Source organism: Ornithorhynchus anatinus, chromosome 1 (assembly GCF_004115215.2).
Source record: "Ornithorhynchus anatinus isolate Pmale09 chromosome 1, mOrnAna1.pri.v4, whole genome shotgun sequence".
NCBI classification, from domain to species: domain Eukaryota; kingdom Metazoa; phylum Chordata; class Mammalia; order Monotremata; family Ornithorhynchidae; genus Ornithorhynchus; species Ornithorhynchus anatinus.
Window position 1 is genome coordinate 121130675 of NC_041728.1, and position 23424 is coordinate 121154098.

Below are 23424 nucleotides of genomic sequence, written 5' to 3' on the forward strand. Positions count from 1 at the left end.
ACAGAGTCATAATGTGCTCAATTCAGGGTGGGAAGAGAGGCAGAAGGATAACAGAGAGAGGGAGAATGAGGAAAAGAAGAGGAGAAGAAAGGAAGAGAGATGAGAAAGGGAAAGGAGAAGGGGAGTGAGTGGAAGAATGAGTGGAAGAAAGGGGAGAAGAGATCAGGGAGAGAGAAAGATGGGAGAAAAAGGCAAAGAGGGGAAAGCACTCCCCTTAGTATTCAGGTGGTGAGATTTTATCAATAGGTGAGAAGAATTTTAGAACATGGACAATCCATTACATACCATGAGCATGCAAGGCTTGTCCTTTTCTGAGATGATGTGTTTACCCAAAACAGCACCTACAGCCAAAGAGCCAGCATCTACCCAAGTCAGATATTTGGAACACATGAGTTTACATGTATTACTTCTTTGTATTGGATGACCATTTGGTAGAGTAGTGGGCCTTAGGGCCCAGAACACAGCTGGTGAAGGGACACTAACGAGAATCAGTGTGGCTTAGTAGAAAGAGCATGGGCTTAAGAGTCAGAGGTCATGGATTCTAATCCTAGCTCCGCCACTAGTCAGCTGTGTGACTTTGGGCAAGTCACTTAACTTCTCTGTTCCTCAGTTACCTCATCTGTAAAATGGGGATTATGACTGAGCCCCACATGGGACAACCTGATTACTTTGTATTTACCCCAGTGCTTAGAACAGTACTTGGCATGTAGAAAGTGCTTAACAAATGCCATTATTATTATTATGTGAGTTCTATGGGCGCACTGTCTCTATAGGACCTCAGTAAGATTCTCCCTGCCAGAAGGGACATTTCCTCTTCTGCTAAGCCTCCATGGGGGCCCTGGCCCTGGGCACCAGAGATATCTGGGGCAGTTCATTCATTCAATAGTATTTATTGAGCGCTTACTATGTGCAGAGCACTGTACTAAGCGCTTGGGATGAACAAGTCGGCAACAGATAGAGATAGTCCCTGCCGTTTGACGGGCTTACAGTCTAATGGGGGAGACGGACAGACGAGAACAATGGCACTAAACAGCGTCAAGGGGAAGAACATCTCGTAAAAACAATGGCAGCTAAATAGAATCAAGGCGATGTACAATTCATTAACAAAATAAATAGGGTAACGAAAATATATACAGTTGAGCGGACGAGTACAGTGCTGTGGGGATGGGAAGGGAGAGGTGGAGGAGCAGAGGGAAAAGGGGAAAATGAGGCTTTAGCTGTGGAGAGGTAAAGGGGGGATGGCAGAGGGAGTAGAGGGGGAAGAGGAGCTCAGTCTGGGAACGCCTCTTGGAGGAGGTGATTTTTAAGTAAGGTTTTGAAGAGGGAAAGAGAATCAGTTTGGCGGAGGTGAGGAGGGAGGGCGTTCCAGGACTGCGGGAGGACGTGACCCAGGGGTCGACGGCGGGATAGGCGAGACCGAGGGACGGTGAGGAGGTGGGCGGCAGAGGAGCAGAGCGTGCGGGGTGGGCGGTAGAAAGAGAGAAGGGAGGAGAGGTAGGAAGGGGCAAGGTGATGGAGAGCCTTGAAGCCTAGAGTGAGGAGTTTTTGTTTGGAGCGGAGGTTGATAGGCAACCACTGGAGTTGTTTAAGAAGGGGAGTGACATGCCCAGAGCGTTTCTGCAGGAAGATGAGCCGGGCAGCGGAGTGAAGAATAGACCGGAGCGGGGCGAGAGAGGAGGAAGGGAGGTCAGAGAGAAGGCTGACACAGTAGTCTAGCCGGGCTATAACGAGAGCCCGTAATAGTAAGGTAGCCGTTTGGGTGGAGAGGAAAGGGCGGATCTTGGCGATATTGTAGAGGTGAAACCGGCAGGTCTTGGTAACGGATAGGATGTGTGGGGTGAACGAGAGGGACGAGTCAAGGATGACACCGAGATTGCGGGCCTGCGGGACGGGAAGGATGGTCGTGCCATCCACGGTGATAGAGAAGTCTGGGAGCGGACCGGGTTTGGGAGGGAAGATGAGGAGCTCAGTCTTGCTCATGTTGAGTTTTAGGTGGCGGGCCGACATCCAGGTGGAGACGTCCTAGAGGCAGGAGGAGATGCGAGCCTGAAGGGAGGGGGAGAGGACAGGGGCGGAGATGTAGATCTGCGTGTCATCTGCGTAGAGATGGTAGTCAAAGCCGTGAGAGCGAATGAGTTCACCGAGGGAGTGAGTGTAAATGGAGAACAGAAGAGGGCCAAGAACTGACCCTTGAGGAACTCCAACAGTTAAAGGATGGGAGGGGGAGGAGGCTCCAGCGTAGGAGACCGAGAATGATCGGCCAGAGAGGTAAGAGGAGAACCAGGAGAGGACAGAGTCCGTGAAGCCAAGGTGAGATAAGGTATGGAGGAGGAGGGGATGGTCGACAGTGTCAAAGGCAGCAGAGAGGTCAAGGAGGATCAGAATGGAGTAGGAGCCATTGGATTTGGCAAGAAGGAGGTCATGGGTGACCTTAGAGAGAGCAGTCTCGGTAGAGTGGAGGGGACGGAAGCCAGATTGGAGAGGGTCTAGGAGAGAATGGGAGTTAAGGAATTCTAGGCATCGATTGTAGACGACTCGTTCTAGGATTTTGGAAAGGAAGGGTAGTAGGGAGATAGGACGATAACTGGAGGGGGAAGTGGGGTCAAGAGCGGGTTTTTTTAGGATGGGGGAGACGTGGGCATGTTTGAAGGCAGAGGGGAAGGAGCCCTTGGAGATTGAGTGGTTAAAAATAGAAGTTAAGGAAGGTAGGAGGGCAGGGGCGATGGTTTTAAGAAGGTGAGAGGGAATGGGGTGCGAGGCGCAGGTGGAGGGGGTGGCACTTACGAGGAGGGAGGAGATCTCCTCTGAGGATACTGCAGGGAAGGATGGGAAAGTAGGGGAGGGGGTCGGTGGGGGGGAGGGGAGAGGCGGAGGGGTGACTTTGGGGAGCTCAGACCTGATCGTGTTGATTTTCGTGAGGAAATAGGTGGCCAGATCATTAGGGGTGAGAGATGGGGGAGGGGGAGGAACAGGGGGCCTAAGGAGAGAGTTAAAGGTCCGGAACAATCGGCAGGGGTGACGGGCATGGGTGTCGATGAGGGAGGAGAAGAAGCTTTGCCTGGCGGAGGAGAGGGCAGAGTTAAGGCAGGAAAGGATAAATTTGAAGTGTGTGAGGTCGGCTTGGTGCTTGGACTTTCGCCAGCAGCGCTCAGCAGCTCGAGCATAGGAGCGTAGGAGGCGGACGGAGGAGGTGATCCAGGGCTGTGGGTTAGTGGAGCGAGAGCGGCGGAGGGAAAGGGGGGGCGAGAGAGTCGAGATGAGTAGAGAGGGTGGAGTTGAGAGCGGAGACCTGATCGTCGAGAGTGGGAAGAGAGGACAGGGTGGCAAGGTGAGGAGAGATGCTATTGGAAAGACGGATGGGATCGAGAGAGCGGAGGTCTCTGTGGGGCAGTAGCGAAGATTTGCAGGGGGAGGGAGTGTGAGAGATGAGGCAGGTGAGAAGGTTATGGTCAGAGAGAGGGATTTCAGAGTTGGTGAGGGAGGAGATAGTGCAGCGGTAGGAGATGACGAGATCGAGGGTGTGACCGAGTCGGTGAGTGGGCGCGGTATGGTGGAGGAGGAGGTCGGCAGAGTCGAGGAGGGATAGCAGGCGGGCGGCAGAGGAGTCATCGGGTACATCCGAATGGATGTTGAAGTCTCCGAGGATCAGAGTGGGCAGAGAGAAGGAGAGGAGGAAGGTGAGAAAGGGGTCAAGGTGGTTGAAGAAGTCGGAGGTGGGACCGGGAGGGCGGTAGATGACGGCGACAAGTAACTGGAGTGGGTGGTAGAGGCGAATGATATGGGCTTCGAAGGAGGGGAAGGAGAGGGAGGGGGGAGGAGGGATAGTGCGGAAGCGGCATCGGGGCGAGAGGAGGAAGCCGACGCCTCCTCCCTTACCGGTGAGTCTGGGGGAGTGGGAGAAGGAGAGGCCTCCGCCGGAGAGAGCGGCGGCGGAGACCGTGTCTTCGGGAGAGAGCCACGTTTCCGAAAGGGCGAGGAGGAGGAGAGAGCGGGAGAGGAAAAGGTCATGGATGAAAGGTAGCTTGCCTGTAATAGAGCGGGGGTTCCAGAGGCCACACTTGAAAGTAGCTGTGGGTGCAAGGGGAGGAGGGGGGGAAGGGCGGGGGGAGGGGAGGGTTTGGATGGGAAGGAGGTGGCGGGGCCCTGGACGAGGAGAGGGGGATGAGGGGTGGCGGTGGGACAAGAGGACTGGGATGTGGCATGGGTGGGGAAGAGAGAAGGGGGGAGGGGGTGAAGAGGGGGTTTGGTGGGGGGAAGAGTAGGGGGAGGGGGAAGAGGGGTAGCGCTGGTAAAGTGGGGTTCTAGGGCGGGAGAGGGGAGGGGGGGAGGAGACAGAGGAGAGAGCGGGAAAGAGCTGAGCGAGAGAGGGGAAGGGGAAGGGGAGGATAGGAAGGGGCGGGAGGGGGGAGGGGGGGAGGAGGGACATGGCGAGGCCAGAGAGGTGGGTGGCAGCACTGACAACAATAATAATGTTGGTATTTGTTAAGCGCTTACTATGTGCAGAGCACTGTTCTAAGCGCTGGGATAGACACAGGGGAATCAGGTTGTCCCACATGGGGCTCACAGTCTTAATCCCCATTTTACAGATGAGGGAACTGAGGGACAGAGAAGTTAAGTGACTTGCCCACAGTCACACAGCTGACAAGTGGCAGAGCTGGGATTCGAACTCATGAGCCCTGACTCCAAAGCCCGTGCTCTTTCCACTGCGCCACGCTGCTTCTCAATAATAAACAGTAATAAACAAAATCGGTAATATAGCAACATGATACAATATGATACAATACAGTAGTGCTAATATAGCAACATGATACAGTATGATACAATATAGTCGTGTTAATAAAAGGGGTGATGATCAGGGTCGGGGGTAGACTCGATTAAGGGGCGACCTGATCAAATTCAAAGTCTGACGACAATAAACAATAAAAAGCGAGATCACAAATATAGCAACATGCTACAGTAAGGCACACTACAATAGTGTTAATAAGCAGGCGATGACCAGGGTCGGGGGACGAGCCGACCCTACCCGATCAGACTCAAAGTCAAGCGGCCAGGGGCCGAGAGAGTCCCAGAGCTCATGACCAAATAACCCTGTGGCGGCGGGGGGGGGGCCCTGAGGTTGTCCGGGGTGGGTGGCGGCCGTAGGCGGCGGCTAAGGTAAGGTAACATGGTGAGAACAAGGACGTCGTCGCCCGGGGCGGGGGCGGGAGAGATGAATCACCTCAAGAGGGAAGAGGGAGTGAGGCAGTTGTCCAAGGTGGGTTTCCCTCAACCCTCACTCCCCTGAATGCTGCCTGGGAAAATCATCTTTAAGTACATTTTGGCTTCAATAACTGGGTCTGATGTTAATTACTGATCATAATGACAATGACGGTATTTGTTAAGCACTTGCTATATGTCAAGCACTGTTCTAAGCTCTGGGGTAGATACAAGCTAATCAGGTTGGATGCAGTTCCTGTCCCTCATGAGGGCTCACAGTCTTAATCCCCATTTTACGGATGAGGTAACTGAGGCACAGAGATGTGACGTGACTTGCCCAAGGTCACACAACAGACAAGTGACCGATCTGCGATTAGAACCTGGGTCCTTCTGACTTCCAGACCCGTGCTCTATCCACTAAACCATGCTGTAAATAACCAGGTTTTCATTTAGTTCCCCATATCCTCTGCCTCCCCCCTCCCAGGCAAAGGTTGGCCAAGAAAATGTCCTGCTCACATATACCACAGAGAGGCTCCCGTTTTCTCCGATTTACACCTCCAGTGAACTATTGTTTCAAGCCCATGAATAGTGCATCAGTTTCACAGGCACAGACAATTGGATGGATAACAAAAAGCTGGCCTTTTATTGTGACTCATGGGGTGGGTGAAGGCACCGGACCATCTATTAATGTATGTCTCCCCCTCTAGACTATGAGCTCATTGTAGGAGGGAATGTGTCTGTTTGTGGTTATATTGTACTCTTCCAAGTGCTTAGTATAGCATGGCTGGAGAAGCAGCGTGGCTCAGTGGAAAGAGCCCGGGCTTAGGAGTCAGAGGTCATGAGTTCGAATCCTGACTCTGTCGCTTGTCAGCTGTGTGACTGTGGGTAAGTCACTTCACTTCTCTGGGCCTCAGTTGCCTCATCTGTAAAATGGGGATTAACTGTGAGCCTCACATGGGACAACCTGATTACCCTGTATCTACCCCAGAGCTTAGAACAGTGCTTGGCACATAGTAAGCGCTTAACAAATACCAACATTATTATTATTATTATTGTTATTATAGTGCTTTGCATGCAGTAAGTGCTCAATAACTACAATTGTCTGCAACCAAAGAGTTGTAGGAAGATACACAACCCGTCATCATAAACTTGCACCAAGCATTATCATTGCTAGACATCTCCCAGTAGCCTGTTGTCTGGAATGGGAAGACCAAATTAGAGACTTTAGAAAGCCAATGAAGCAGATGACCACTGCTGCTCTGAGTTAGATGCTCCTTTCTTTAACCCAAAACTAGGAAAGGCAAGGAAGTGTCTTCCTAGGAAAGAAGACAACCTTGCATTAGTCTCTCGGTTGCTGAAGAAGCTGAGAAACTATCAAGGGGTGCTTATGTCACCGAACGGCCTTCTGTAGAAACTCACACATCATCCCCATTGAGCAAAGAGCTGGAAAATTCTTTCGCTCATTTAATTGTATGTATTGAGTACTTACTACATGCAGAGCACTGTACTAAGAGCTTGGGAGAGTACGATACAATAATAAACAGTCACAATCCCTGCCACCAAAGGTATGAAGATTGCAACTAAGAATGTCCTTTTGGCCACCACACACACACACACACACACACACACACACACTCACACAGTTGTTCACCATCCTCAAGTACAAAGGAGGGCAACATGAATATACTCTCAACTATTTGCTGGACCAAAAACTGGGAGTAGCGTATTTCCCCAGGTCCTCCCTGCTCTTTCTGCCAAATGGGACTGCAGAGAGCTACTATTATAGTGGGCAAAATGGGATGTTTTATGGACCCAAACCATTTCCATCTCTTCAAGAGTCTCCAGCACTCCCTTACTCTTGCATGCTCCACATAACTGCCTGTTCTCACCCTATTCCACATCCCACAGAGCAGTAGCAGCAGCAAGTTCTTGCTCACCAGCAGGAGTGAGAACTGGGGGTCTCTGACCTTGGTATAAGAAGAAGGGAGAGGAGGGAAAGGGGGAAAAGGATATGTAAGGAATATCCATTCTTTAAAACCCAATTTCAATGGGGCACTCCACTGGAAGAGTTACCCAACCACTACTTCCCAGTAGGGAAGCATTTTGGCTTAGTGGAAAGAGCACAGGCTAAGGAATTGGAGGACCTGGGTTCTAATCCTGACTCTGCCACTTGCCTGCTATATGACCTTGAGGAAGTCCCTTTTGGTCTGTGTACCTCATTTTCCTCTAAAATGTAAGCCCTGAGGTAAGGGGGGGGGGGGGGGGGGGTGAACAAGGAATGTGCCTACCAACTCTGTTTTATTATATTCTCCCAAATGAGCACAAAGCAAGTGCTCAATAAATACCATGAGTGATTGGCTGGTTCCCTCATCTTTAAAATGGGGATTCAAAGCCTGTTCTCTTAGACTGTGAGCCCCATGTGGGACAGGGACTTTATCTGTCCTAATGATCTTACATCTACCACAGAACTTACTGTAATGCTTGGTGCAGAGTTAGCCTATAACAATACAATATTATTATTATATTCCTTACCAGTGGGCTAGATACACAGTAAAAGAGCAGATAGAGATTGATTGTGATGATGATGTGATGATTAGTCCTTTGGGAATGATAGATAACCTTCTGTCCTGAGACGTCAGAGCCAAGAATCTTTGCAGAGCAACTGATATTAGTGGGCTGTGCAATGCCTTCTCATGCTCTTGTCCCTTCCAGTCATGTTTCTTTTGTGGCAGACAGAAATAAGCGAGTAAGAAGGCTGGGTTGCAGCACATTATCAAAAGAGCATGCAGTCCACAATAACTAGCTACAAGCAGAAACAAGATGGTCAATCAATCGAACAGTGGCGTTTCCTGAGTACGTACTCTATACTAGAACCCAGATTTCCTTATTTCCAGAGCAGTGCTCTTTCCACTCACAACAGCAGAACTAACCTACATGTAGTCCAGGAGCAGCAGTGAAGCAAATTAAGTGCCCTCTAAATAAGGACAACAAAATTTGATGGGGAGGAAAATGATGATGATAATGGAGACGTGTTCCTCATCTCCATATTTAAAACAACACTGCCTAATGAAGAGAGCATGGGCATGGGAGTCTGAGGACGTAGGTTCTAATCTTGGCTCTGCTATTGGCCTGCTGTGTACCCTTGAGCATGTCAATTCACTTCTCTATGCGTTCATTTCATCATCTCTAAAATTACGCTTAAAAACCTATTCTCCCTTTCCCCTTCGACTGTGAGCTCCATATGGGACAAGAATTACATCTGATATAATAATAGTAATAAAATAGTAATGATTTATTAATAATAATATTGGTATTTGTTAGGTGCTTACTTTGTGCCACACCCTGTTCTAAGTGCTGGAGTAGATACAAGTTAATTAGGTTGTACACAGTACCTGTCCAATATGGGGCTCACACTCTTAATCCCCATTTTACAGGTGAGGTGACTATTAATAGCGTGGCTCAGTGGAAAGAGCACGGACTTGGGAGTCAGAGGTCAAGGGTTCGACTCCCGGCTCTGCCACTTTTCAGCTGTGTGACTTTGGGCAAGTCACTTCACTTCCTCTGGACCTCAGTGACTTCATCTGTAAAATGGGGATTAAAACTGTGAGCCCCACATGGGACAATCTGATCATCCTATATCCCCCCAGAGTTTAGAACAGTGCTTTGCACATAGTAAGCGCTTAACAAATACCACCATTATTATTATTAATAAGAATAGTGGTAATTATTAAGGTTTTCTACAGGCCAGGTGCTGGGATAGATAACATAAAATCAGAACAGACCCAATCTTTTTCTCGCATGAGGCTCAAAGTTTAGAGGAGAGGGAGGACAGGTATTTCATTCCCATTTTACAGATGAGGTAACTGAGGTACCGAGAAATTAAGTGACCTGCTTTGGGTCACATAGCAAGCAACTGGCAGAATCATTATAAAGCCGGGATTTGTTCAGCACTTAAGCACCAAACACTGAGCTAAACGCTAGGATAGATACAAGATAATCAGATCAGAGAAGCAATGTGGCTCAGTGGAAAGAGCCTGGGCTTGGGAGTCAGAGGTTATGGGTTCTAATTCCAGCTCTGCGGCTTGCCAGCTGTGTGACTTTGGGCAAGTCAATTTATCTGTGCCTCAGTTACCTCATCTGCAAAATGGGGATTAAAACTGTGAGCCCCATGAGGGACAACCTGATTACCTTGTATCCCCTCAGCACTTAGAACAGTGCTTTGCACATAGTAAGTGCTTAACAAGTACCACCATTATTATCAGACACAGTCTCTGTCTCACATGGGGTTCAGAGGGAAAACAGGCAATCGATCCCTATCATTACAGATGAGGAAACTGCTTAGTACAGTGCTTGGCACATGGTATGCCCTCAAAAAATAACACAAAATTATTATTACATCCCTATGAGTTGTCATTCAATTCTTCCATGCTTTACTCCCTCACTTAAAGCCGTGTGACTTTCAAAATGGTATGCAAATGTGAATATTATTGTTCCAGGTTCTGCCTATAATACTGAATTTAGTTACAGAGAAATCTAATAATAATAATAATGTTGGTATTTGTTAAGCGCTAACTATGTGCAAAGCACTGTTCTAAGCACTGGGGGGGATACAAGGTGATCAGGTTGTCCCTAATGGGGCTCTCAGTCTTCATCCCCATTTTACAGATGAGGTAACTGAGGCCCGGAGAAGTTAAGTGACTTGCCCAAAGTCACACAGCTGACAAGTGGCAGAGCCAGGATTAGAACCCATGACTTCTGACTCCCAAGCCCGTGCTCTTTCCACTGAGCCTCACTGCTTCTCTAGTTTGGTCTTTAGCCTGCTAAGGTTTTCCCCTCCCTTTAACAATAAATATTTCCTGTCACGTTACACAGCACCTTCATTGGACTATCACACACACTGTCCCAAGTATAATAGTGTTTGCAGGTAAATTTAAATTTCATGTTTAATGGACACCTTGAGCACTGAACAATTATACTCTTCTCTGTACCCTGGGAAGAGACAACAGGATCATACACCGTCTTCAAATCCCTGTGATTTGTTTGTTTGAGCCTCCACCAGTCTGAGTCAGGGTATCATAGCCCTCAAGGAGAGACTAAGGCCCAATCTTGCTTGTACTCCCCATCTCAAAATATTGCTGAAATTTCAGGGTGAAGTGTTCAATCGATGGCATGTATTGAGTGCTTACCGTGTGCAAAGCATAGTACTAAGCACTTGGGAGGGTACAGTATAACAGAGTTGGTAGACACAATCTTTGCCCACAAGGAGCCAATTCATCTCACCATTTTTGGCAGCTGAACCGACTGAATCAACCTAGTTTCACCTCTGCCTTAAAGAGGGAAAAGTACATCATCAAACACCCGGAGCGGTCACAGGGGGAGTGAAAGCAAAACAAGCTTTACCTTCCTCCAAGTGAGTTTCTGGTTCTTACTTTGGTTTCATAGGCTGACTCAACTAGGGCAGCTGACTGTCACTGAGGAAACAGGGAGTAGGTGACTTTACTTGTCCTGAGCTTCACTTCCTGCCTTCAGCTGCCACTCCAGGAGAGAACCCCCCAGTGATCAACATTTCTCAGAGCTTGCATTCATCTCTTGTTCCAATAATTTTTTTTTTTTTAATTGTACTTGTTAAGCCCTTGCTACGTGCCAAGCACTGTACCAAGTGCTGGGGTAGATACAAGATAATCAGGTTGGATACAGTCCCTGTCTCACATGGAACTCACAATCTAATAGGAGGGAGTAGAATGGAGTCCCTATTTTTTAGATGCGATGCCTGAGGCACTGATAAGTTAAGTGCCTTGCCCGAGGTCACACAGCAGTCAAGAGGCAGAGCTGGAATTAGAATCCAAGCTCTCTGACTCCAAGGCCCATGCTCTTTCCACTAGGTAACACTGCCTCCCCTAATTATATTTCCCACACCTCGTAGACTGAACAGCAACAGGAATGAAGAGGATGCCCAGCTTGGTTTGTTTTCCTAGGTTTCTATAGGCTCCCAACCCCAGTGAGACATATCCTAGTCAAGCAGTCACACACACCCTGAAAGTGGGTTATGGAAATGAGTCAATTTGGTTTCAATCAATCAATCACATTTATCGAGCACCAAACTAACAGCTTGGAAGAGTATGATTCAACAGAATTAGCAAATACTTTCTCTGTCCATAACGAGCTTACAGGCTGGAGGGGGAGACAGACATTAATATGAATATGTATAATATATAAGGATACGTAAATAAGTGCTAAGGGATTGGGGGTGGTGCAAATATCAAATGCTCAAAGGTCACAGATATAAGTGCATAAACAACATAGAAGAGAGAGCCGGGAAAAAGAGGGCTTAAGTGGGGAAGGTCTCTTGACGAAGATGTGTCCTTAATATAGGCTTTGAAGGTGGGGGGAGTGGTGATCTGGTATTAATGGAGGGTGAGGAAGTTCCAGGTTAGGGGGAGGATTTGGGAAAGGGGTAGGTGGCAAGATAGAAGAGAGTGGGACACAGTGAGTAAGCTGATGCTAGAGGAGCCAAGTGTGCGGCCTGGGCTGTAAAAGGAGATTAATGGGATGGGGTAAATTGGTCGAGTGCTTTAAAGCCGATAGTAAGGAGTTTCTGTTGCTTACGCGACGGTGGATGGACAGCCATGGGAGTTTCTTGAGGAGTGGGGAGACATGGACTGAACATCTTTTGTTGAAACATGATTCGTGCAGCAGAGTGAAGTATTGGAGTTGGGAGAGACAGAAAGTCAGGAGGTCAGCGAGGAGGCAGATGCATTAGTCAAGGCGGGATAAGATAAGTGCTTCGATCAGCATGGTATGCAGTTTGGATGGAGAGGAAAGGGTGGATTTTGGCAATGTTGTGAGAGTAAAACTGACAGAATTTGCTAACACTGAATACGCCACAGATATCAATCATTTAATTCTCAGTATTTATGATTTGGTGCATAAGGAACAAAGATTTTATCTTCTGGGACAGTATGTTAATGACACATAAAAATAATTACAGAAGAGTCACAGAAGAGTCATATGGATGTTCGCTCCAACATTTAAAAGCAAAACTGTGCCCAACCTGATTAGCTTGTGTCTACCCCAGCACTTAGCATAGTACATAGCAAGCAATTAACAAATACCATTTGAAAAAAAAAAAAATAGGTATTTTTCTTATACATGTGATTCTCTTGGGGCCCTATCAGACTTCTTTCAAAGAGAAGGGGCTTCTTTCTAAAAGGAAGCAGGTGTAATGAAGCAGAATACTTGAAGATCCATTTGCATTATGTTTCAACTCTTACAAAGAGGTCAGTATTTTATATATATATAAAAAAATTGTGATATGGTCTTTTGTACTCTCTCAGTAAGATTAGAAAAAAATGTTTCCTTCTTCAAAATGCTTCATTAGGACATATATGAAACAAAAAAGAAGGGAAAACATTATTTTCTTCTTAATGCCAATGTCGAGATCCTCTTGGGTGCAAATTATTCTCTGGAAGGCAAATTCCTTTGGAGGACAGTAGGACTTTGAACACATTGGTTGAGGTAGCTTATGGAAATCCACTCTAGTGCCTTTGTTATTAATAAATCATCATAATAGTCATAATACTAATGGGTAGTACTTGGCAAGTGCTTACTATATGTCACAAAATGTACTATGAGAAGCAGCATGGCTTAGTGGAAAGAGCACGGGTTTGGGAGTCAGAGGTCATGGGTTCTAATCCCGTCTCTGCCACTTGTCAGCTGTGTGACTTTGAGCAAGTCAACTTCTCTGTGACTCAATTAACTCATCTGTAAAACGGGGATTAAGACTGTGAGCCCCACGTGGGACAACCTGATTACCTTTTGTCTACCACAGCACTTAAAACAGTGCTTGGCACATAGTAAGCACTTAAATGCCATCATCATTATTATTATTACTAAACGCTAAGGTAGATACAAGATAATTACATCACAGTTGCTGTCATCAATTCATTCAATCATATTTACGGAGTACTTACTGTGTTTAGAGCACTGTACTAAGCACTTGAAAGAGTACAATACAACAATAAAAAGAAACATTCCCTGCCCACAATGAACTTACACTCTAGAAGTGGGGAGGCAGACATCAGTACAAATACATAAATTACCGATCGTACATAAATGGTGTGGGGCTTGGAGGGGGCAGAGAACAAAGGGAGCAAGTCAGGGTGTTGGGAGAAGGAGAAAGGAAGGTTTAGCCTGGGAAGGCCCCCTGGAGGAGATATGCCTTCGATAAGGCTTTGAAGGGAGGGAAAGTAATTGTCCTTCGGATCTGAGGAGGGAGGGCATTCCAGGTTAGGGGCAGGATGTGGACGAGGGGTCATTGGTGAGATCAAGGCATAGTGAAAAGGTTAGTGTTAGAGGAATAAGCCTGAGGGCTGGGTTGTAGAAGGAGAGAAGTGAGGTGAAGTAGGAGGGGGCAAGGTGGCTTAAAAGCCAATGTTGAGGAGTTTTTGTTAGATACTGAATATCGAAACTTGGCTTAACTGACTCTGTCCTCTCCTGGTTCTCATCTCTCTGGCTGTTCATTCTCAGTCTCCTTCACGGGCTCCTCCTTTCCCTCCCATCCCCTAATTGTGTGGGTCGCTCAAGGTTCAGGGATCACAGCTTCCACAGATTCAACTATCACCTCTATGCAGATGATACCCAAATCTACATCTCCTACCCTGATTGCTCTCCCTCTCCCATCTTTCGTTTCCTCTTGCCTTCAAGACATCCCTACTTGGATGTCCTCAGGTCACCTCAAGCTTAACATGTCCAAAACAGAGCTCCTTATCTTCCCACCCAAATCCTGTCCTCTCCCTGACTTTCCTGTCACTGTAGATGACATCACCATCCTTCCCATCTCACAAGTCCATGACCTTGCTGTTATCCTTGACGTCTCTCATTCAACCTACATATCCACTATATCACTAAATCTTATCTGTCCTACCTTCACAACATTGCTAAAATCCGCCCTTTCCTCTCCATCCAAACTGCTACCACGTTAATACAATCACTCATCTTATCCCGCCTGGATTACTGCATCAGCCTCCTTGCTGACCCCTCAGCTTCCTCTCTCTCCCCACTTCAGTCCATACTTCACTCTGCTCCCCAGATCATTTTTCTACAAAAACTTTCAGGAAATGTCACTCTGGTCCTCAAAAAACTCCCATGGTTGCCCATCCACAAGTGGCTCAATGTCTAAATAGGAGGGAGAAGAGGCATTTAGTCCCTATTAACAGATGAGGAAACTGAGGCACCGAGAAGCTAAATGAGTTCACCCCAAGTCACACAGAAGGCAAATTGTAGAATCAGGATTAAAACCCAGGTCCTCTGACTCTCAGGCCCATGATCTTTCCATGAGGCCTCGCTACTTTGAAAAAGTTCACTAACTTGATCCCTTAGAATCGTTTATGCACAGTAAGATTTGGTACAATTTATTTCATGAATTAGGAGTTAGCTCTGTAAATGAACCTGATGGTTACTTGCAATTTCTCAGAAATGATCACTTTCTCTTGCTGGGAATTTGAAAGCCCGTTAGGCCAATACTGATTTCTGGATCTTTGTCAGGTGTGATTTGGCAGGCACCATTGTGTTTGCTCAATAGTTTTCAAATATAAAATGGAATGATACGGTGCTCAAAACATTAAATGGACTTTTAAAAGGAGAAAAGGAAATTTGAAGCAAAGATCTTTACCTTATGATCGGATCTTAATTTTAAAAGGAGAGGAAAGAGTTTTTGGTTTGCTTAATAAACACAACTGGCACCATTACTAAATCCTCCCTATAACTGAAGCCCACAACTTGTTGCCATCCCCAACTCCTCACTGCCATTCTGCTTTCATACTGTCTCCTAATATCCATTGATTCTTCCTCAGAATGGCCTGCTCTATGATCTTGGGCAAGTCACTTCATTCTCTATACCTCAGTTACCTCGTCTGTAAAATGGGGAGTAAGACTGTGAGCTCCTTGTGGGACGACCTGATTACCGTCTATCTACCCCATCTCCATGATAAAGTCAGCATCCTCCCTATAACTGAAGCCCACAGCTTGTTGCCATCTCCGACTCCTCACTGTCATTCTGCTTTGTCACCGTCTCCTCCTAAAATCCACCGATTTTTCCTCTAGTTCAAGCATTCACAATGCTGCTTCTCAGTCCTTACACTCTGTGCCCTGGTGAGAACATGACTGGCAGAGATGAGAGAGTGTCAGCGATTGGTGCTCAGAAACAATTAGCATCAGAATCAATTCCTCTAATGCTGTTTCTCTCAGGTCAGAGTTTCGGCTGCTGTCCTTGATGGAAGACTCCATCACTGCTATCCCAAGCTGTTCTTGTATAACTTTGCTAAACCAAGAGATATGTTGGCCTCACTCTCATTGAGAGCGGTAATGCCTCCTTTGCCATAAGTTAATTTCTGGACAATCACATTTTGAGGATGACATCAATTTAGGATGTTTCAATCAATTTCTGGCATGAAATTAAGTACTTAAACTAATTAAAAGTGCACCAGAGGCTATATGCTCTGTCTAGAGTTTAATAAGATTCAGGAAATGGCTTCTATACAGTAGACTTTAAGCCTAGGCTGTAAACTTCCTCTAGAGTATAAGCTCGTTATGGGCAGGGTACGTGTCTGCTGATTCTGTTATATGTTACTTTCCCAAGTGCTAAATACAGTGCTCTGAACATAGTAAGGCTCAATAAATTTGATTGATTGATTGATTCTACAACCGGGATAGATTTTTTTTCCCATTTCAGTGCAGCTTTTGGTTCATTTTTTTAGATTGTCTAGAAGCATACACCACGCTGTAGTCACCCAAAGCAATATTTAGGAAGCGATCGCTCTACGCTTATCACTTTTCATTTCCCAAGGAGCTCATTTACTCCCATGGCTTCAACTGCTAAACCGATGACTCACAAGCCTATCTTGCTCACTCTGACCTCTCCCCTCCTCTGCAATCTCACAAGTTCTCCAGCCTCCAAACGACTGTCCCGCTCACTCACGTCCAAAGCCAAACTCCTTATCTTCCTTACCAATTCTACTCCTCCACCTTGCTTTCCCATTATAGTTGACAGCATCACTAATCTCATTGAGCCAGCAACCTTTCTGGTCTCTCACATTTAACTTGTTGCTAAATCCTGTTGGTTTTTCCTCCATGATTATTTCCCAGATCTGCTCCTTCCTCTCCATTCAAATGGCCATCTCCTGGGCCCAGGTGCTAACCAGATTTCTTCTAGACTCCTGCCTTGGCCTCCTCACAAGCCTCCCGCCTCTCCAATACATACTTTACTTTTATGGAAGGATCATCATCATTATCATCATAATACTTTTATGGAAGTATCATCATCATTATCATCATCATAATACTTTAGTATTTACTATGTGCCAGGACTGTACTAAGTGCTGGGGTAGATCCAAGAGATTCAGATTGGGCCCAATCCCTGTCCCACATAGGGCTCACAGTCTCAATCCCCATTTTACAAATGAGGGAACTGAGGCACAGAGACATGAAGTGATTTGGCCAAGGTCACACAGCAGGCATGTGGTGAAGCTGGGATTAAAAGCCAAGTCCTTCCGACTCCCAGGCCCGTGCTTTACCAACCAGGCCAGCTGATTCTCCACCTTTCTAAAAAGTCATTCTTCACACATCTCCCCACTCCTCAAAAAAGTTATCTGCCTCAAGGAGAAACTCCAGAGCCTTAGCCTTAAGGCTGCCCCTCAGTTCTCCCCAATTTACTCATCAATTCTCTTCTAAGGCCACACTGGCCACTACTCCCAAGCTAACCTTCTTGTTGTGCTCCCTTCTCAACTCCCACTTTCCTCCTCCCTTTGCTACCTGGAACATTCTCCCAATTCAAATCTGGCATAACATAGTTCTCCACTCCTTCAAAGCTCTCCTGAAATCCCACCACCTCCAGTAGGATTTCCCAATTTTTTTTACGGTATCTGTGAAGTGCTTTAGTACGCATCAAACACTGTTCTGAGTAGTAAATACAAATTAATTAGGTTGGACACAGTCCCTGTCCTTCATGGGGCTCACAGTCTAATTAAGTAAACAATTAAGTTTTTTCTCTTCAGGGCACTTCCTCCCAGTTAATGCCTCAGCACTTATATACTTCCACCTGTTACACTTTGGGGTCTAGCAGAAAGAACACGGGCCTGGGAATCGGAGGACCTAGGTTCTAATCCTAACTCTGCCACTTGCCATCTGTGTGCCTTTGGACAGTTCATTTCACTGCTCTGTGCCTCAATTTCCCCATCTATAAAATGAGGATTGAATGCCTGCTCTCCCTCCTACTTAAACTGTGAGCAGATGAGGCGCAGGGACTCTGTCCATCCTGATTACCTTGTATCTATCCCAGCGATCCCTTCAGTATCACCCTATGCATGTGGATCTCTTTCCCTTAAACACTTGGATCCTTTGCCTCCTCCCACAGCACTTATATACATATCCTTTATAAAAACTCTGCTGCTTCCTCTCTATATAATACACTATCCATGCATGTGGATGCTTTTAACTTGTATTTGGACCAGAAGGGCAAATTCTTACTCTGGGACATCCTTGTCAGCAGAGGGATGCATCACTCCTGTCATCAGGTGGGGGTGGGTGATCCGAGACTCGAAGCATGCTAACCTTAACATAGGGAACTGAATTGCTACATCATGTTGGTCTGTTTCCTGCACTAGACTGTAATCTCCCTCAGGGCAGGGATCAGGTGTATCAAGTCTAATGCATTCTTCCAAGTGGTAAGTACAGTGTTTGCAAAGTAAATGAGGACTAGTGGAAAGAGCATGGGCCTGGGAGTCAGAAGGACCTGGGTTCTAATTCTGACTCTGCCACTTGTCTGTTGGATGACCTTGGGCAAGTCACTTCATGTACCTCATCTGTAAAATGGGGATTTAGACTATGAACCACATGTAGGAAATGCACTGTGTCCAACCTAATAAGCTTGTATCTAACCCCAGCACTTAGTACTATGTGTGGCACAAAGTAAGCACTTAACAAACACCAGAAAAAAAGTCACGAAGGCAAAAGGAAACAAGACACTGTAGAGAGTTTGGCATTGACTTTGCACTCTAGTTTATTATTGACTAGGACTGAGGTTTCAAAATCAAGGTAATTATGCAACAGAATCTTAAACTAGATTTGCCTATCCCTGATCTGGTATTCCCCCCTTTATTGAATCAGGAGTTAACCCCAGAAACACTGCTAGACATCCCTAAACAGTTCCACTGCCACTGCAAATCAGAGGCCTTTTCCTGGTGAGGGATGACTTCCCACTCTCTTAATACCCCTTCTTGCCCATTTCCTCCCCTGAAATTGGCAGTGATCCAACTAATGTCACGAACAAGATTTTTCTTCTGCAGAATGGGGGAGAGGTGTGTTCTTGAAACTTCAGCATCTTTCCCTCTACTCTATGTGAGGGGATAGCTTAGCTTGAGCAGGAGCATGGTCTAGTAGGAAAGAGCAGGGGCCTGGGAGTCAGAGGATCTGGGTTCTGATCCCGAGTCCATCATTTGTCTGCTATGTGACCATGGTCAAATCGATTAACTCCTCTGTGCCTCAGGTACCTCACCTGTAAAATAGGGATTAAGACTGTGAGTCCCATGTGAGATGGGCTGTGTCCAACCTGATTATTTTATATCTACCACAGCACTTATACAGTGCCTGGAACATAATAGGCAGCATGGCCAGTGGAAAGAGCAGGAGCCTGGGAATCGGAAGGTCAGGGGTTCTAATCCTGGCTCTACTTGTCTGCTTTGTGATCCTGGGCAAGTCACTTCACTTCTCTCTGCCTCAGTTACCTCGTCTGTAAAATGGAGATTGAGACTGTGAGGCCCACGTGAGACAGAGACTGTGACCAACCCGATTTACTTGTAACCAGTCCAGTACTTAGTATAGTGCTTGGCACATAGTAAACACTTAACAAATAACACAATTATTATGATGATTATTAATGATAATATTAATAAACACTTAGCAAATACCATCAATCAATCAATCACTGGTGTTTACTGAGCACTTACTTTGTGCAGAGCTCTGACCTGAGCAGTTGGGAGAGTATAACAGACACATTCCCCTCCCACAATGAGCTTACAGTCTAGAGGGAAATATATCCCCCATTAAAAACCCAGTTATCAGTTACAGTTTATCCAGTGCATGCTGGGTTCCCTGTATTTGAGCACCCTTCCTCGGTCTCTCAACTGAGCAGATTTACCTGGGAATTAATGAGGCGGACTGTTGTTTTCTCTCCTACATCATTCTGAAATCCTTCTGTAGGAGCACCATTAAATCTCAGGACGGCATCGTGGCTGTCTGGAAGTCATGGAGAACAAGAGAAGACAATTAGGAAAGCCAACAGATAAAGGAAGTGAGAAAATTAGATGTGATGGGTTTAGTGATAATAACAGTGAAAATAATGGCATTATTTATCAAGGCAGTTTGGGGAGCTTTTACTTCGCTCCCCAGTAGATAGGAGGGCCGGGGATAGGTAGGAGGGGTTCTCTTAGCTGTTTCCCCTCAATTTTTTCTACCTTGGAAAAGAGGCAGTCGAAGGACGGCTAATTTCCACAGTTCACTTTCTTCCCTATCACCCTGTTATAGAATGAAATGTTCATTCCTATAAGAGTTCTCTTGATACTTTCCTCTGTGACCTAGTTTTACATAACAGTCTCTCCCACTTTACTGGGAGCATTTACCACTAAACACACTCAAGAAATGAAAAGGAATAAAGCCTTTCCTCAGAACAGTCTGTTTTAGGGAGATACCATCCCATTCCTATCAGTCCTCGCTCCACTCCACTGACCCCCTACTCCACTCCACTTCACCCACTCATCAACTTGGACAAGACACCTCTACTTGGATGTCCCACCGTCAACCTTAAACTTAATATGTCTAAAACAGAACTCTTTATCTTCCCACCCAGACTCTGTCCTTCCCCTGACTTTGCCATAACTGTATATGGCACCATCATCCTTCCTGTCTCAAGATCATAACCTTGGCATTATCCCTTGCTCCTCTATTTCATTCAACCCACATATTCACTCCATTGCTAAATCCTCTCAGTTCAGCCTTCACAACATCACTAAAATGTACCCTTTCCTTTCCATTCAAACTGCTACCACATTAGGCCAAGCAATTATCTTATCTCATCTTGTTTACTGTTTCTGCCTTCTTGCTCCCAGTCTCCTGTCTCTCTCCACTCCAGTCCATGCTTCACTCTGCTGTTCAGATCATTTTTCCACAAAAACATTCAGGGTATGTTTCCTCTCTCCTCAAGTACCTCCGGTGGTTTCCCATTCACCTCCACATCAAACAAAAACTCTTTATCATCTGCTTCAAACCACTTAATCACTTTGCCCCCTCCTACCACACCTAACTACTCACCTATTACCACCCAGCCCGCTCCTCTAATGCTAACCTTATCACTGTATCTCCATCTCATATAGGTCACCGCTGACCTCTTGCCCACATCCTGCCTCTGGCCTGGAACACCCTCCATCTTCATATTCAAGAAATAATTACTCTCCCCACCTTCAGAGCTTTATTGAAGGCTTATCTCCTCCAAGAGGCCTTACCTGATTAAGCCCCCCTTTCCCCTTCTCCCACTCCCTTCCGTATCACCCTGACTTGTTCCCTTTATTCATCCCCCTGTCCAGCCTCAGAGCACTTATATACACATCTGTAATTAATTTATTTATATTAATATCTGTCTCCCCCCATCTAGACTGTAAAGCTCTTTGTGGGCAGGGAATGTGTTTGTCTTCTGTTTAACTGTACTCTCCCAAGCACTTAGTACAATGCTTTGTACACAGTAAGTGCCCAATACATATGACTGACTGACACACACTTTACATCATCATCTCTAGTCACTGCAATCCTACCCTCATCAACTCTGAAATTTCTCTATCTGACCACAACCTTCACATCTGCCTTCTTTCCTACACATTCCCTCTCCAGAAATCTGTCCTAATCCCCCAGAGACCTTTGATCTTTTGACTCCATCCAATTCCCCCAGGTCATGAGAAAATGAGAAACCACATGGCTAGTAAAAAGAGTAAGGGCCTGGGAATCAAAGGAGCTGGATTTTAATCCCAGGTCTGTCAATTGCTTTCTGTGTGACCTTGGGCAAATCACAACTTCTCTGTACCTCAGTTTCCTCAGCTGCAAAATGTAGATTAAATCCTCCTCACTCCTACTTAGACTGTGACCCCCATATAGGACAGGGATTGCTGCTTCTTCAACTCTCCCATCTTTCCCAGTAGTATCTTAAAAGGAGATCTCCTGCCTTCTCTCAAATCCACCCCTTCCACTAGCACCTCTGATCCCATCCTTTCCCAGCTTATCAAAACATTTGCCCCTTCCCTGACTTCTGTCTTCAACTGTTCACTCAATAATACCTTTTTCCCCATTGCTTTCAAACACGCTCATGTAAGCACTACCCTAAAAATACCCTCGGTTGATCCCATGACTCCCTCCAGTTATCACCTTATCTCCCTCCTACCATTCCTCTCCAAACTCCTTGGGCAAGTCAGCTCCACTTCCACTCTTCTAATTCTCTCCTTGACCCCTTCCAATCTGACTTCCACCCCCTTCACTCCACAGAAACTGTTCTCTCAAGGGTCAGCAATGATATGCTTGCCAAATGCAATAGACTTTACTTGCAATGGACTTTACTCCATCCTAAACCTCCTCAATCTCTCCTGCCTTGGACACTATGGACCACCCTCTCCTGCTGGAAACATTATTCAACTTTGGCTTCACTGACACTGTCCTCTTATGGTTCTCATCCTCCTTGGCCTCTCATTCTCAATCTCTTTCACAGGCTCCTCTTCCATCTCCCACCTCTTAACTGAGGGAATCTCACAAAACTCAGTTCCGGGCCCCTCCCATTCTCCATCAGTGCTCACTCCCCTGGAATACACATTCACTCTCATGGATTCAGCTACCATCTCTGTGTAGATGATTCGCAAATCTATATTTCCAAACCTGATCTCTCTCCTCCTCTGCAGTCTCACATTTTCTCCTGCCTTCAAGACATCTCCACTTGGATGTCCCGCTGACACCTCAAATTTAACTGGTCCAAATCAGAATTCCCTATCTGTCCACCCAAACTCTGTCCTCCCCTTGACTTTCCCATCACTGTAGAAGGCACCACCATCTTTCCTGTCTCACAAGCCCATAATCTTGGAGTTATTCTCTACTCATCTCTCTCATTCAACCCACATATTCAATCTGCCACTAAATCCTGTTGGTTCAACCTTCACATCACTGAGATCTGCCCTTTCCTCTCCATAAAACTGCTACTGTGCTAATACAAGTACTTATCCTATCCCACTTTGATTACTGCATCAGTATTCTCGCTAAGCTCCCTGCCTCCAGTCTCTCTCCATTTCAATCCAGACTTCATTCTGCTGCCTGGATCAGCATGGTTCAGTGGAAAGAGCACGGGCTTAGGAGTCAGGTCATGAGTTCGAATCCCAACTGCCACTTGTCAGCTGTGTGACTGTGGGCAAGTCACTTAACTTTTCTGTGCCTCAGTTACCTCCTCTCTAAAATGGGGATTAAGACTGTGAGCCTCACGTGGGACAACCTGATTACCCTGTATCTACCCAGGCACTTAGAACAGTGCTCTGCACATAGTATGCACTTAACAAATACCAACATAATTATTATTATTATTATTATCATTATTTTTCTACAAGAGTGTTCAGTCCATGTTTCCACACTCTTCAAGGACCTCCAGTGGTTGCCCATCCAACTGCATATCTAACTGAAACTTCTTGCCATCAGCTTTAAAGCAATCAAGCACCTTACACACTTCTATATTACATCTACAATTTCCTTCTACAACTCAGTTCACACACTTCTCTCCCTTAATGCCAACCTACTCACTGTACCTCGATCTCGTCTATCTTGCTGCTGACCCCTTGTCCACACCCTGTCTCTGACCTAGAGCTCCTTCCCAATTCTTATCCAATAGAGAATCCCTCTCCCCACTTTCAAAGCCTTATTAAAGGCACATCTCCTCCAACAGGCCTTCCATTCATTTAATCATATTTGTTAAGCACTTACTGGATGCAGAGCTCTGTAGTAAGCACTCGGAAGAATACAACAGTAAACAGACACATTTCCTGCCCATAACGAGCTTAGGGTCTGGACGACCTCCCCAACTAAGCCCTCATTTCCTCTTCTCCCACTCCCTTCTGCATTGCCTTTGCACTTAGATTTGTACCCTCTACTCATCCCTCCCTC

General features: G+C 46.2%; 1 protein-coding gene across 4 annotated transcripts in view; it reads right to left on the reverse strand.

The window, feature by feature from the left end:
* The window catches only part of ST6GAL1 (ST6 beta-galactoside alpha-2,6-sialyltransferase 1), a 215678-nt gene that overhangs the window by 34053 nt on the left and 158201 nt on the right, over positions 1-23424 (reverse strand). For all 4 annotated transcript variants that reach the window (XM_029059048.2, XM_029059039.2, XM_029059057.2 and 1 more), the window contains one exon: positions 19388-19485. In XM_029059048.2, coding sequence (XP_028914881.1) covers positions 19388-19485 — 98 coding nt within the window. The remainder of the gene's footprint in view (positions 1-19387; positions 19486-23424) is intronic.